This window comes from Pelobates fuscus, chromosome 1 (genome assembly GCF_036172605.1).
Source record: "Pelobates fuscus isolate aPelFus1 chromosome 1, aPelFus1.pri, whole genome shotgun sequence".
NCBI classification, from domain to species: domain Eukaryota; kingdom Metazoa; phylum Chordata; class Amphibia; order Anura; family Pelobatidae; genus Pelobates; species Pelobates fuscus.
In genome coordinates, this window is record NC_086317.1 from 213,728,478 (window position 1) to 213,745,455 (window position 16,978).

At 37.7% G+C, this 16,978-nt stretch overlaps 1 protein-coding gene across 3 annotated transcripts in view; it reads left to right on the plus strand.

Annotated features, from left to right (window-relative positions):
- CSF3R (colony stimulating factor 3 receptor) overlaps positions 1 to 15,475 on the plus strand; it is a 61,494-nt gene extending 46,019 nt beyond the window's left edge. For 2 of the 3 annotated variants that reach the window (XM_063454582.1, XM_063454592.1), the window contains exons 8-16: positions 4,662 to 4,744; positions 7,487 to 7,697; positions 8,439 to 8,618; positions 10,028 to 10,129; positions 10,818 to 10,964; positions 12,733 to 12,873; positions 13,342 to 13,438; positions 13,645 to 13,723; positions 14,210 to 15,475. In XM_063454582.1, coding sequence (XP_063310652.1) covers positions 4,662 to 4,744; positions 7,487 to 7,697; positions 8,439 to 8,618; positions 10,028 to 10,129; positions 10,818 to 10,964; positions 12,733 to 12,873; positions 13,342 to 13,438; positions 13,645 to 13,723; positions 14,210 to 14,686 — 1,517 coding nt within the window. In that variant the 3' untranslated portion in view covers positions 14,687 to 15,475. The remainder of the gene's footprint in view (positions 1 to 4,661; positions 4,745 to 7,486; positions 7,698 to 8,438; positions 8,619 to 10,027; positions 10,130 to 10,817; positions 10,965 to 12,732; positions 12,874 to 13,341; positions 13,439 to 13,644; positions 13,724 to 14,209) is intronic. The other variant, XM_063454600.1, reaches the window with a different exon arrangement.
- Positions 15,476 to 16,978: the final 1,503 nt, after the last annotated feature.

Consider the following 16,978-nt stretch of genomic DNA (forward strand, 5'->3'; position numbering starts at 1 on the left):
TGAGACATCGCTGAGCACAAATATTAGTGTTTCAAAATGGTAAATTAATGGTAAATTACAACAATGATATTTTCAGTAAAAGTTAAGTTTTTTGCATTTTTCACACATTAACAGCACTTTTACTGACGATATTATTGGAACGGCACTTTTACTGATGATATTGTTGTAATACATTTTACGGTTTTGAAACACTAATGTTTGTGTTCAGTGAAGTCTCCCAAGTATAACAGAACCCTGCGTGTACAGGTTTTATGGTGTTTTGGAAAGTTAGAGAGTCAAATATAAGGCTTGCATTTCATTTTTTTCACATTGAAATTTGCCAGTTTGGCAATGTTGCCTTTGAGACCATATGGTAGCCCAGGAATGAGAATTGCCCCCATGATGGCATACCATTTGCAAACATAGGCAACCCAAAGTAGCCACTTAGTCACAAACACTGCCCACATTTATGCATGTTCTGGTGAGTGCAGTCCCCTGGTTTCATATATATATATTTTGGAGTCTAGCCAACTCCTTGGTTTTGCACCCCTCCCTGTCACAGGTGCCTCATCCCAGGTCCCTAATTAGCCTTGTACTGCAGAGAACTCCAGATGGAATTTTTTCTTCAAGTAAGTGGGTTAATCTCATAAGAGCAGACATTAGACTGTGAGAGTAGGACCTGCCAAAGATGGGGTACATTGACGTTGTGGCAGGCTTATGCAATGTATGATCAAATAATAGTTTTACAAAACTAATAAAATCCATCAACATTAAAGTTGCTGTTTAGTAGATAAGTGAGTGCGCTGGATCTTGTATTGTATAAATTGGTCCCCAGCAGCACCCCATTTATGCATGTTCAGGTGAGTGCAGCCCCCTGGTTTCATATTCATATAATATATATATATATATATATGAAACATGGGGGGATGGTTGCACTCACCTAAATCTTGTGTATTGTTTATTATATATATATATATATATATATATATATATATATATATATATTTGTGTCCAGTGCAATTATCGTTAAGAGTGATGTATACTCTGTATTGACATAACCTGTATAGGAAGAAGTCGGTTGATGTGTGCCAGAACCGACGTATGCAGTAGGCTGGATAAATAAAGTGGGCCCACTTAAGTATAATAAGTAGAGTGAGAAAAGAGAAAAAAAATTAAAAATAGTCAATATCAAAGGGAGTGGAGGGTGGGGCATGCAGATCGTCAGGCCTATTATGGTAGGACAGGTAAGGGGGGAGTCCCTTATATAGGCTCCACATGCCCCTCCCACAACTCCAGGCCATGCCTTTACATTTGTGTTCGGTGCAATTATCGTTAAGAGTGATGTATACTCTCTATTGACATAACCTGTATAGGAAAATGTTGGGAAAATGCAGTAGGCCTGGTAAAGAAAGTGGGCAAACCAGAAGTATCATGCCAAAGAATATTTATTAATATACAGAAACATAATGCAAGGGATATACGTCAAGATGACATTTTTATAAAAGCCCTCTGTATTTCTTGAACAGGTTGAGGTATATATACAGAGAATGCGGAGGATTTCCAGGTACCTAGTGATTTAATGACATGGACAGGTATGTCCTGGCTGGAGGCCATTTATGCAGCTCCTATCCTGAATGAGTGTCCTGAGTATCTACTAGAATTCACTCCTAGTTTAGTTAGTAATACTTGTTAGTAATACATTGTTAGTAATACATATGAATTTCGACGTGGTCAGGACAGCCTCGTGGAGGGACAGAACGTGTGTGTCTGATAGGCATCTAGGACCTTCACCGGGCACCATTTATAATGCTTAGGGTAATAAGTGATGTGCACTGGCTGACCCAGTTGGTTTGTTTTAGTAATTGGTAATGATAGGACAAAGTGATCTTGGTGTTTAACCAGATAGGAGCGTTTTAGGCATTCTTGGGAGTTATGTCTATTATGGATGGTGAATTCCCTGGGTCTAAGGAACCCATAATAAGCCAGGTAAATTGCAGTTTTAATAACTGCATTAGTTATAAGTTCGAAACGGGCTTTGTCTAGCAAATCTGAAATATCTTTAAATAACTGTTTATGAATGGGTCATCTTTGGTGTGGGGTAGGCCTGCTGGCTTTGTATATGCCTTTTAGTATAGTCTTAACTGGATGTGAGGAAAGAAAACTGGGGTTGTCTGGGATTAATAAATATATGTGATGTTGAATGCTTGATGGTATTGTGGAATAGCTGTAATGATGTAATGTCATCTTATCCAGTGTATATTCTAATAGGAATTTTTTGTATAATGAAAAAGCCCTATTGTGTGATCGGTGAGTTTTTGTCGACAGGGTCAAGCTAGTTAAGACTAGGCTATGATCCATTAACTCCTTCAATCCATGACTAACTCCTGGAACAGGGGGGCGGCTGTGGCTACCCGCGAGGCAGTGGGTAGAGTTCTTCTGAACGCCTGAAATTTAAAGCTGCCGTATTGAAAATACCCAGAACATGACAACAAAATAGATAAAAATGATTACAGGCAGATAACCAAGTCAGTCTCCTAACGAACCTCATCATGGACAGGGAGGATGAGCACCGTTTATCTATGATATGGCATGTAGCTAGGTTGTCAGAAAAACATCGTATAGAACAACCCACCCATGATTGGCCCCATGCTACAGCTGCCGCAACGATATATACCTTGAATAAGGGCAAATTGCGGGAGAACCCTACAATATCCTGCACATCTGCAGGCCAACTACCACAGAGCCATCTGTCACCAAATATGGCCACAAAACCTGTGGTAGCTGCTGCATCTGTCCAGATGACGGGGGAATGAATCGACAAATGTGGGAGAAACATGCTCCTTCCATTCCAGTAACAGTAGGGCAGGAGATGCGGCCAATCTCCCATCCATAAAGGTATTAACCCTCTGAGTATCCCTCCGGCAAGGGCTGGTTCTCTAGAGTGCCTGTGGATTACTGTAATGGTGGCTGCCATGTGCTTCCTGAACCATGACAGGTGCAAACTGACACCCTCACTTCCCTGCAATCTATCTTTGCCAGCTTCTGGAGATGACTGCATGATCGTATGTTCACCCCTTGGCGAGAGAAGTCAGGCAGATTGTGACAGACCACCTGGCACTCCGACCGAGTGCCTCCATCAATTGATGCTCCTAGTGCTCACCGAGAAATTCCAGCACTCCACCAGACACCATAAGCACTGCAGATCCCACTTCCAGCGATGCAGCTGTGCCGCGTCTCACCGTCCTTCACCCACCCTGGACCCAAGACCAGGATCCAGCTCCCAGTGGGCAGACCTCTCTTACTCCCAGAGAGAGTAGCAGGAACAGCTCTTGTAAGAGCTAGTAATTATAATTCCTGGGGAGTATAGTGATATAGCAACCCCCAGGATAGATACAGCCGTTTCCCCCACACATGAGATGAGACACTATATTGAGAGTAAGCAGGAACAGAATTTTAATGGAGGCACACTGGCCTTTTATGCAAGTTTCCCAACAAGGGTGACACCCAGGTGGACCTTGTTGGGCACAGGGACACAAAGTGAATAAACCAATACAGTGAGTCATACAGTGAGACACCCCGATACACAAACAATAGAATCCCTCCTCTGTGCTTGGGAGATAATTGAATCAGGAACTGTACTAATCTAACCCAATTATCTCCAAGCACAGAAAAACATACAATTTTATGAAACCCAAAAAAGTACCCTAAAATACATAAAACCACCTGATAGCGCTGATCTGGGTGAACAACATATCCAAAAATCACCCAATCGATTCAGGGGTTCAGGAATTCCCTGGAAATTGGTACATCCAGACAATCTTTGAGCCAAGGTCCTTAAGGACATTATATGGGACTGGTTCTGGTGCCTGTAGTGTCAGAGGGCTCACTTATGCAGCCATTGTGCATACAACACCACACTGCAAGGTCACCACTCACTAGCCTGTCTGCATGGTCAAGAAGGGGAAGGTGTAGGCAACTGGAGGGAATAGGTTGATCTCAGGGCTCGCTTATACTGTCTTTCCCGATATATTTTAATAGTTTTACTGCTTAAGCTTGAATGTCTCCTTGCATGTCTCCTGTTCCAATATCTATATGTCTCTCTCTGCTTATTCTCCTAGATCCAGTTTATGCTTAGTCATGTTTGCTCTTTTGACTATTTCAATTTTACAAAATTGTGCTGATACTTTCAATGCCATGTTTATGTTATATACTCTTGTCTGATTTAACTGAGCTTTCTTTGATTGTCGTGGCATTGCAGTCAAATCTGTATTTTTTTCTGCACAGTAAAAGTAAATTATTTTTTTTAAGTCTCTTTTATAATTTATCCAAAATATTAAATAACTTGAAAAGCTTATCCTATAAACATTTATTGAAGGGCTAAATCTAATATTTTAGCTATTCACATCAGAAGGTTGCAGACAAATGCATAAAGAATTGTTTTAAGAAACAGTATAGCATTTCATGAAAGCTATTATGTCTGGTTTCCATTAGTATATATACTCTTAAAGGAGGCTGAGAGTCACCACACACTATGTACTTATGCTAACACTTAAATGGCAACATTAGAAGGATAACCCACTTCAAACAACTAGTTGTGTAAATATGAATTTCAAGACAAACCAAAGGATGCAAATATTCAAAGTAACTACTTACTTATTATAGTAATCATTTTGTGGTTTAAGCTCCTACAGGTAAACTGGAGATTTGGTGGAAGCTAACAGAATCTAAAGATGGGCTCCAAGGGCGTATTCAGCTTCTGTGGAAGGTAAGTCAGTTAGATTATGAAGGTAGCGCAACAGATCTCTAATTTAAGTTAGACAGAGTTGTACACTAATGTATGGATTGTTTTTTTTTTTTAAATCCTTTATTTTTTCCATCTTGACAAAGGTAGCATGCAAAATGTGTGCATTTACGGCTAATGCAAAAGCCCAGTATTTTACATCATAGATGAATGTAGTTATACAGTTGCCTATACAAAACATATAACAGCAAGCACATTTGACATTAGGCTTATTTAGTTACTTGCCAAGGATTTTTAAAATTATATGAATTTTGTATTTTTCAATGTAATAACTTTGGCGTAAACAATAAGACAAACGTAATGTATGGATAGTAAGGACATCAATGTGAATTCAATTTCAAAGTAGAATTAAAATGTTGGGCCAAAATGAAAACATAGATGAATGAAAAATAAACATTTAATGAATAATCATGATAGTTTTGGGATGGCTCAAGTTAGAAGTTTGTTTTTTTATTCTGTTTTTTTAACGTGCATTTGCAGTAACTTATTGGGTCAAACTTATTCAAAGTAAGCTAGAAGCTCTAATGTAGGTAAAATGTAAAAAAAATTAAATTACACCTATATGAAAGGGGATTTATTATCTACATGTTTTGTGGATCACACTTTTAATTTTACAGGATTAATGGTATTTGTAAAAGGGTCAATCTTTGCACCATAACGACCATATGCCCAGCCAGTGAAGTTAGTGCAACTTCCACAATAGCAATATGCCTAACAAGGGGCTGATCACCTGAGGTCCTTTGGTGTGTGTTAAACACCTCACAAATGGCTTGACTCATATCTGGGGAGTTGTAACAGGGCCATGCTAGCACCATAACCACTACAACGGGGCTGTGGTGCTTATAGGCTTAAAGTACACCTTTTAATATTTTCTTTCCAGATGCAGCATTGTTTTATTTTGTGCTAATATTGCCAAGGTCAGAGACAGATTTCCCATTAGGCAGAGTAGGCACCTTCCTACAGGCACCTGTGCTCTAGGGAACACCTATTTACAAAGCTTATAATGTGCATTTTTGGAGCTTAATTGGGCTGGTGAGGGGAAACAAGTACGAGGAGCCTTGACCAGTGTCCTCAGTAGTCCAGTCAGCCTCCTTTGCTTTATAGCAGAGATACAGGTATAGGGTGTAAAATTCAGTGTTGTCACAGCTTCTCCAGAGTCTGTTTGTATCTTGGCAAGAAGTACATGTCTCCCAACAGTCAAGATTGTGGCAGTATAGTCACGATTTCCAGGTCCTGTCCCGATTGTCCCCAACAATCATATAGCACAAGCACATTATTAGACACGATTACGCTATGTCTAAGGCACTAGGACAATAAAACAGGGATTTTGTATAGCATGGCAGTGTGTGTGACAATGAGGAACAATAACGTGTATTAGTGTAACATGTAAGTGTGTGTGAAATTGGTGGCTATTAATGGGGGAATTGTAACATAGGAGCGTGTGTGAAAGTAGGGTTGTATTTGTGAAGACTGGAAGTATGTGTGTCTAAAGTCTAAGTGTGTTGTATAAGACAGTGTAATATTTTTATGAGTTGTGTGTGTGTTCCTCTACTCTTCTTGTTATTTCTGCACCCCTCTCCTATTCACTCTGCAAGACACCATTCCTTTAACAATTCACAATTAACATTGCTCCCCCTATTTCAGTCATCATGACATATACACCCCCTGCCATTCACTCTCTACCTCCTGCCCATAACTCCCAACATTTCAGATAGACAAAGAGGGACATATATATTTTCAAGGTGTTAGTGGGGATGTTACCAAGGGCAGGTCTGGTCTGAGAGATTTTAGGTATCCTTCTAATAACAATATATGCAAATAAATTGGGTAATAGTATCATCCCCTGGATGTTGGGCAAAATTAACATCCCCAGGACGTACTTGGAAACCAGAGTAATCTAAATATGCCTTCCTGGTTAAAGACTTTGCTATTATCATAAGCGAATAAAATTTAATTTATTTCAAGAATAATGTATCTTATTTACACAGCAGGATCTCTAAACACATTGTATTGTTGCAGTGGAGCTCTGTTAATAAACTCAGACACTCTAACATCAGAAAAGAGGGACATTATGATAAAAACAAGGGAGAGAGGGATTCGTGCCCAAACAACGGTCCTAAATAGGGATGCTTGGAAGTATGCCTGGCTTTCATTTTACACCTCCTGACATTTTATCTGCACCTCCTGTCCAAATCTGTTCTCCCATTTCCTTTTTGGCACTCCAAGTCCCCTCCGTCAGTGTGGCCATGTTCTGCTTCCCACAGTATTGCTGCTTCTCCCCAGCCATCTCAGTGCTGTTCCAGGGCACTGGTTCTGTATGGGAGCAAGAGAGAGGAAATATGAGATTCCACCAAGTTGTGATCCCCTGGTCAAGCAACATATTACTTCCATTTGGAATGTATTAAAGAGCATAGACATGAGTGCTGATTGGATGTGCTACATAGATAACAGTGACACTAAACATCTCTTTGTGGTGCCACTTGGTCAGCACAGGTGATAAAAGTCAGGGCCATTTGAAGAGATCCTTAGCCCTTAACTATCATTTGATTTGCCCAGTAGCCAGTCTAGGTCTGAAGTCAAAAGCTTACAAAAATAAACTGCTGTTTAAATGCCATACAACCTTAAATTGATTCCAGGAAGAATTGCCTTTTCACTATAATGCCCTTTTATAAATCATTCTCAGTAAGATATATCAATGTCCCGCAGGCACTGAAGAAACATGAAGCGAATGCTGATCACATGTGGTATGTTGTCAAGAGGTCTTCTGGTTATGGAAGCAATGATGCCATTCTTTGTAACACAACAGCTCTCAACTGCAGCTTTTCACCATCAATAGGTGTGACGGGCGCCACTGTCTGGGCATACAATACAGCAGGGCACTCCCAAGGGACAGAAATTACCTTCTCTATAAAAAAAGGTAAGGTGACTATGTGACTAGCCCAGACATCTCTTCCACCAATATTACAGCTTGAATTTTGAGGGATAAGCTTGGCATATATCAGGAGGATAGGCCTCATTGCTACATTAAAGCCACCAAGTAAAGTATAAAGGGTAACTTTGGCACAAAGCTCTATTCGCAAAACAATTGGCAGGAAGATTACATTGGCTCCCATGATGATTACTCAACATTTAGAACCTTGCTCCGCAACTGTATCACTACAATATATTACTTCCAATGTCCTTCAAAAAGGAATTGCCACTTCCCAGGATTTTTAATGTTATGTTACTTATACGCTGCATTTAACAATCCTGTATTTATGAGGTATAAAAAATAAGATTATAAGTAGAAATAAATAATTATTTATTCCTCAAGTGGGCGCCTCCATTTTAGCTCATTGATATAAGCTCTGCCCTTTGCACCTTGCATTCAGCATAACAAGAGAATACAGAGTCTGGGCTGAACTGAATTGTGATTTAGTTTGCCATATCATCACTTTAATATGTTTTAAATAAAATGGAGCATTTAACGAAAAAAATGTTAAAACACATTATAGGTGATTTTCATTGCTTTATTCAATGGTGTTATTTCCAGAGATGTAGCTGTTCCCCATTAAAATTAGAAGAAAAATTTTAAAATTAGAGAAAATGCGTAGAAAGAGTAGATTTAATTTAAACAAAAGAATAAAATATTGAAATCTTGCTCTCTCTCTCTCTATAGGTGACTTAGGTTCTAATTTCCAAGTTTTTCCAAATGATAATTACAGTTTGCGTGTAGAATGGGAGACAAAACCCTCAGCAAAAGGCTATATCCTGGAATGGTATGAAAGCTCAAATAATCCTGACATTGAGATCAACTGGAAAAGAGAGCCACAATGGAGCCGAAATTCAGTTTTGAATGGTAAAAAAAAAACACCTTAGCGCTTCTCAAATATTAATGATGTGGATGACATAAAATATATTTTCTTACCTTCCCACCGGGCAAATATATCTGAATATAAGCTTTCCCTCTATTGAGGCCTGGGAAAATAATTCTTTAGCGAAATGGATGCTCTAGCTACACTTTTATTTCCTTTTGTTCGGCTGTCCGTACACCCCCTGTTCGATCACCATACCAACTATGTGTGGGTCCCCAGATTCCTTTTGTATCTTGGTCACCCTGTGCCCATTATTGGTGCAGGGTATGTTGAATGTATTGCTTGTCTGTGCCTCTACCCCTCCCCTTTTTTCCTGGCCTATTGTTTCCCCAGCAGAGCGTTGTCCCAGGGACACTTCCAGGCCAGTTTAAACTGGCTGCTTTGTCCCTCCTCAATCTCCCATCAACCCTTGCTTTGTCTGACCCCACCCTTCCTTGTACTATAGTACTCTATGCACCATTGGATGTAAATGAGGCTGTTGGGGTCTTAAAATGTGTGTGCTATGTCTAGTAAAGAGAGTTGCTGTGTTTACCTTCACCATGTGTCGTCTGTTGTTTGGGGAAAGGGAAATAATCTGCTGATGGAAAGGGTGTCCAGGGCTGTAAGCATATTAGCCTGGTCCAGGGTGGAAAAGGCCCTCAGTGATCCCAGACAAGCCTTGGTGACTGGATATGAAGTGCTCCAAGGTCCCTGATAACTAAGAGGTAGCAGACTTGACGGAGGTACTCGGTTGGAGTACTGGAGCTCCGTTACAAATTCCCTCTGACTGCTCGAAATATCCTACACATCTCACACAAGTTATTACTAGTGATGTCAGTGACAACATTGGCATGTATCACTGGACCGTCAGTGACCTTCAGGCCATCTATCTAGGTCACATCATAGAAAACATGTATTGTGGCCGATGTACCTCAATGGGTATTTGTGATTGAAGATAAAGTCCCTATGTTTTGAACGTGATGCATCAGATATGGCTGCTTGATTAATCTTTAATTAAAGGGGCTCAATGGTGTCTGAAAATGATTTTGCCACATTGTGCCTGGATCTTCTAATTTTGTATATAGATATTTTATGGAGCAGAGTTCAGGAAGCCACATCCAGACCTTTATCGTGGTTTGGCTGGTGAGTCCGTGTAAGCTGCAGTAAATCTTTGAATTATACTATTACTTTTTGCAACTGGGGTGATGTGTGTTTCCCTATATTATGGCTGATAAATATTTGGTGGGAAAAACTGTTAATATTGTGTCTTCTTTAAATGAAGAACATGTAAAAGTACAATGCTAGAGCACATGCTTAAACAAAATATAATAGCATTTTAATTAATAAAGCTAAATGCTTAGTTTGATTTTCTGCTAAAGTTTTAGTGCAACATCCACCCTTTACTTCCTTTCAGAAAATATTAAACCCTTTCAACTGTACATTATAAAGCTGTTCCCTCTTTATGAAGAAGGAGTGGGTGCCCCTGTTCAGAAAGAAATGTATTCTAGACAAAGAGGTGAGTCACTGGTATCTATGTGAGGGTATCTGTCTTGGTGTCATGGTTCCCAGTAACTTATGGGTCATGTAGTAAAAATCACTTATGAGTTGAAACACATAGGGTGGGATTTATCAAAGTGTTCTGCTTTAAAAAGTGGTGCAACAGTGTAAAAGGTGTGGAGTCACCAATGGGCCTGTTGCTTCCACTGGTTTGATAAATCTCCCCCATTGTCAATAAACTTTATTTTTCACTTGATATTTATGGTAATGTTTATATACTTTAAAAATGTGCATACATTTTTTTTTTTGACAGTGTGTCTTACCAGTTTGAATGCTGGCTTTTCCTTAAGTATCTAAGAATTGGAAAACATTTCTAGACTTTGATATAATGACTCATGCGTGTTATAGGGAAAGGCAACCCACTAGCACTAAACTGTTTGTCAAGCTGTTAATGCATAATTTCCATTGGATAATGAAAGAAAATTACCAGCTCCTAACTGTACAGGGGTTATGTACGCATATATAAATGACTTATCAGACCATTACCAAAACTCAATAAGCTGAGTATCATTGAAAACTAGTTATGAAAGTTACTGCTATTGTAGCTATATTTTTCTGCTAAAGCTATATAGGTTATGATTTTTTTTGTTTTATTTTATACTTCTGTCTCTTTTACACTTTGACCTTTTTGTTTTGTTTTTTTGCAGCTCCGGATTTGGCCCCCAAACTAACATTAATCAGAGCCTCAAAGTCGCAGGCTGAGCTGTCCTGGGAGCCTATACCCCTGGAGAGTCAGCATGGGTTTATCACAGGTTACACTATTTACTGGACTGATCCAAATGGAGCAGAGCTCTGTAAGCAAATTGCATCTGTAATGTCTAGTTATTGAGGGGTTTCAAATCAAGCACCTAATGTGGTTTAAAATCATGTAAAGAAAAAATAGAACTGAAGCATAGTACAGATTTACTATGGGACAAATCAGCTAAAACAATCACTGTATTCACATTTACATCCGACATATATGTTCATTTAACAAATCAATCTTAATGCCTAAAGGTTAAGCTGTGTCCATGGCTACACTGTTGAATCCATACATACCAATTATTATTATTTTTTTCCTAATTTTAATTATTAAACTTATCTTAAATTAGTGGTCTACATGAAATGTAATTGGCTCCACAATGGTTGGAACAGGAATATATTGTAGTATGTCTATATTATTGTAGTGGAGAGCTCTGTCATAGTTCATTTACAATCTCATATTATTGTGGGGTGTGCATAGAAGGACTAAGATATGTGGAATGGACATCAATGACTATTCATATTATGTTGTTGGGTGTGAAATTAGTTAAAGGGCTAAAGACCTATTAAAATAAAGCATTCTTTTAATTTTATTAAAGGGATTATGTAGTGCCAGGAATACAAACCCACACCCACTATGGTAAATGAAGAGTTAAAAACCCTCTATTTACTTATCTGATACCAGCACCAAGGTACCTTGGCACTGAGTAACAGCTCCTCCTCCTCAGTTGTCCCTCTATAAATCAATGCTTTTACTATGGGAAAAAAGCTGACGCTGGGTGTCAGCTATTTTCCCATAGTAAAAGCATTAGAAGAAAGGAGCATAGTCAGGTTACCCTTTAATTTGAAGCAATCCAATTTTGTAAACATTTAATCCATGAAGACCATTTTCTGATTTATTTTTTTTTATATATATATTTAATTGCAAGAGAAATCTGATAATACCTGCAACATGGAGAACAATTGGAGATTGTGCAATTTTCTTGCTAGGCATTAAGGAGCTTTTTTGCATTGCATTAAATAATTAACAGGTAGAATGAGTTTTCACATAGAAAACCAGAGAACTCGCCATAAACCTGCAATAATAGAGGAAGAGTTTGAATGTTCCTGCAATATTGATTTTGATAATCATGGTTGTTGTTTTTTAAAATATTTTTTTCTAAATATATTGGACATGCACGGTTATCTTAGAGATCTGCCAATCTGATGCTTCTTTATGAGAAGCACGGTACAAACACCCAGTGTCCCGCATCACTTACTTTCCACATTACTTTGCTTTTAAATATTTATTCTTCAAGACTATTTGCATATTTGTAAGTGTATAAATTAGCAATTTAGTATAATAAGACTAATTAATGTGATACGTACGACAGATTTTGTACACCTTTGTACAGACTGGGTCATTTCTTAAGATATGCATTACGGCATAAATCTCAGAGGCTTATTTGTGCTTCTATAAATATTCTTAAATATACGAATGTTCCTCAGCTAGTCTGGCTACCAGACCTACAACTTGATTCTAATACCAGATATAAACATTACTTCTAAGAGAATATAAGTCCCCCCATTACATGGTACGTGAAAAACACAATTCAGTTGTGAAAGGTACATTTTATCTCTTTCAACAGAATCTATCCCTTGGTGTGATGGTAGCTAGAAATTCCTAGCTTTATATCCCAACATTTATACCTTTCAGAATTAGCATTAATGATAACCAAAGCAGTATTGGAATAATGGTCTTCTTTGGTGCCAGACTATATAGGAACAATACATTCTTAACAGCTGACTCTTTAAGTAACAATGGTTTATTACATTGTACAGTTGCAGATCTGAAAGCAACATCAAGAAAATATGTGATTGAAAACCTGGATTCGTTAACCGTTTACAAAGTTGTTCTAAGCATCTCAACATCAGGTGGCAGCATAAATGGAACTGTTATGACAATATACACCACTCTTTTTGGTAAGAACAAAAATCTGATGATATTGGGTCAGGCAGGGAATGTTGGTGAAATGGAAGATTGTAATAAAATAAGTACATTTAATAAAACAATTAAGGAAACTAAGAAAGAGGAGCTAAATGGCCATGAAGGATATAGAGAATGGTAAATATCAAACAATATAGTAGGTTTTCCGAGAAGAGATGTAAGGTTGGCCATTAGAAAGAATAAATAGAATGCAAAATCAAGCAATAAAAAGAGGAAGAAAGAGATCAACAGTGAACCTAGTCTACAGTGAATAACAAAAATAATAAGTAAAAGAAAACATGAAGTTTCAGTATAGCAGGCAGAGATAGAATGAGAGAGATAGACGAATAACAAGACATAGCAGAGGAGATTTTGTGATATTGGCAATTGAATCAGGATAATAGGAGTATAGCGGCTGTCATACTAATGTTACATCTAACGAAAATTATCTGTTTACTATCCAGATGAGAATGAAGTTAACATGCTGATCATGGTCCTCTGTCTGTCCTTTATCACGATCATCATTGTCACGTTTATCCTTTGCATAATGAAACATGAAAGGTAAAACCAATCTCACTGTGCTGAGAAAATCACTTGCAGTAAATCATGTTAAGCTCTTCCAGTAATTAATTATCTCTGAGTACCCTGCCCATTTCTCCCTAGAACCTTTTCTAAGTGTCCAGAAAGCATTCTACAAAATAAAAAACAACTGCAAAACCTCCATGATTGTCATTTCCTTAACCCAATTAAATATTTTTTTTTCCCAGAATGAAGAAACGATTCTGGCCCAGTATTCCAGATCCAGCTAACAGCAGCATGGGAAAATGGGACTCTGTAAAACAAGAGGTAAAAATTTAAATATAAATCCACCAGCAATTGAATTCTGTTAACTGCTAGAACACTTTACAAGTGTCGAAAAGGTCTGATTATTATGATTTTATTTATCTAAGAAAAAAAAAAGTGGGGGTTGAAGCTCACATTTTTGCATATCTTCTCCAAACAGATATTTATCAACGCAGTAAAGAACAAATGATTGCACAAGTTACCATGTCTGCTTGTATTTCATTGTTTAAAATATAAATGCACACTATTTCCAAGGTAGCCAATACTCCAATCCAGTTGTATTCCATTTATTGTAGCTTTGCAACTTTGCTTGTCTGCTAAATATTTTAATAAGTGAATAAATTTGTAGTTCTCAAAAAAATAATATTGGAGTTTTTTTTCACTATGCAGCTGTTTATTTACAAATTGTGCTTGTACTGGAACCTGTTTTTTGGTGGGAGCAATTAGTTTAAACATTTTTACATATTTAATCATATGTTCTCTTCATAGAAGCCCAGGATGACCCTTAACACAAGAGATGGTAATCAAATCATTACGAGTGATATCACCATTTTGGAAGGATGGGCAGGAAAGAAGCCTGCCACTGAGGATTTACTAAAGCACACTCCAATCTTTCCACAAGATCATTCTGTGAATTTTCATGTACAGTCCCAGTCCACCATTGAAAATATGAATACACTGATGTCTTATGTCAACGTTCTAGACACTGTCCAATATGCCAAAGTGATTACTGGAGGCTATCGCGAGCAGAGCCCCCCATCTTCTCTGTATATAAGGTCTGAATCCACACAGCCTCTTCTTGGTGACACATCTCCCAGCCCCACCAACTATGAGAACATGTGGTTTCACTGCCAAAACCAAGAAGACAGTGTGTTCTTTATGGAAGAAGAAAGCCAAACCCACTTCCCTCTCCTCCAGGAACTGAAGATTCAAGATGAAGGAGAACCATTTTGTCTCTACAGCTGAAGAGCTTGCGATACAGTTCAACCCACAACCTATTGTAATCTCATGCAGGCAATTAACATTGACAGAGTAACAACAAGTAACAGCAAAAAATATATATAATTTAGATTAACTTCTATATAGAATTGCTTGAAACCTAGCACTAGGCTTTTTTTTCTTCTGCCTTCTCATTACTTTTGGAGCTAATATATTGGACCATAGCAGAGAGAATATTATTTTTTTGTAGAGAGTTCTAGATGTTTTGGACATTTGTCCAAAGAAATGGCAAATGAACAGTTGGCTTCATTTACATGTGGGCATCTGCTTTTTTGGGGTTGTGCATAATTTGTCTACTTTAATTCATAAAGCATTATTTTTATGTTTTTCCTTTCATACCTGATGCAACAAAGTGTGTCTTATTTAAACAATGGTTATTCAGTTACTGAATTAATATAATTCCAAATGTATTTTTCGGATACAGATTTTAGTTTTATTAGACTAAAATGCATCATCTAGTCTTGTGTCTACTTGTGGTGCTTTAGATGCTGGAATGCTACTCTTGGGATTTTATGTTGGTCTATTGCTGATGAACAGTACAATGCTGAAATGATCATCTGGGATGTACATCTTAACCATCAGATATTACTTATTACCTCTTCTATCAAAATGTCCATGTGAGTAAATGGATGGTTGCTGTAGGAAACCAGTATGTCACCCTGAATTGATGCACTGGTGAAATGTACAAATGTAGTACCGGGACAAAGTTCTATATTAACCTGTGATCGTTTCTTCCCTTTAATTCTTCATTTCCACTCTGATCTTCCTATTTCAAATACTCTTTGGTCAGACCTTAAAAATTGAATTTCCTTTGCCTTTTATGCTATTGAAGAATAGTCAATCTATAAATTCCATGCCAAGCATTTTTTTAAATCTTTTTTTAAATTATACACGTACACATTCCAAAAGTGTACCTCCAACCCCTTCAATTTGTCATAAACAAAGTTATGTCGAAAGCTTGGTTCGTGTAGAATTACTTAGTAACTAACCTTACCTAGGTCCAAAAATTTAGTTTTACTACCTTACACTGCAAATCATTTGAGAACTATACATCGCTCCCTGATTATGTCTTGTTGACAAGTCATTTTGCATATTTTAATGTGATAGCATTTGTAATATTGTGTACATAATCGCCCCTCTGTTTTTTTTCCATGCCTAAAAATTATTTTACTTCAACTTTTATTAACAAAAAAGTTGGCAAAATTACCACTGAAAACAAATTAATGTATGTGCAAATTTTCCACTTTTAGAACTTTTACCCATAATTTCCTTTTGGTGCAAATCCCTCATGTCAGCCTACAGTATCTCAGCAGCCCATGACACGCAACCTGCTTGATGATTTTCACATGACTGTCATGATCATATACCCTATTACACAAAACTGAGACAGGGAATGAAACAGCCTATTACTGTTTTTTAAGGTCGCCAGGCATAATGCAAAATGTAAAGATAGCCAAGAAATGCCTTTAAAATTGGAGAAGTGCAGTCCAGGCAGGCCAAGACCTGGATTTCAGAAACACAAAAATGCGTGAAAGAGAGCTAAGGGTGAGATTCTAGAAAACAGAACAGTCAGGACAAGACAAAGCCAATACCAAATACCCAATACAGAACAATAACGTACTCTCAGACTCAGAAACCATGACACGGCATCCCAGCAAGGGTGAAGGAAATTTAAACAGATGCCGCATCAATTTGCTCCCCCAGAAAGTCGTGGAAACCAGCAACTTAGAGCAATGCAGGGTACCAGCATCATCATAGGTAAAGCTGTGTCAGCATTCGGCTTCATAACTGATACAATATTGACATGGAGTGGTGGGGTTAATACAGGAAGTGGATCAAGTTTTATAATTGACACAGGAACAATGCGCAGCCAAACCGCGTGATTGTTGAGGGGGTGCCACAGAGGCAGGTATTGTGATAGTGACTCAGCGAGCTCTAGGAGATTTTTATTAACTGGTTATTTTTTATATTTTTCTCTTTTCAAAATACCTTGTATATATATATATATATATTTTTTTTTTTTAAGTAATCTAAAATAAATATCAAGTAAAACTAGTAAAATTGTAAAAGTAGCAAGTACAATCACTTTGTATTTTGCAAAATACCATTCTAAAACTTTATTTTTAACCAACTTAATATTTAAGCCATAACAGTTACATTTTGGGGTTTCTCAAGATCATTTCATGCGTCACACTGGTAAATGGTTAAAGCACCAGTGAAGTTAAAAATAACATTTTATTATGCAATATATTTAACTAA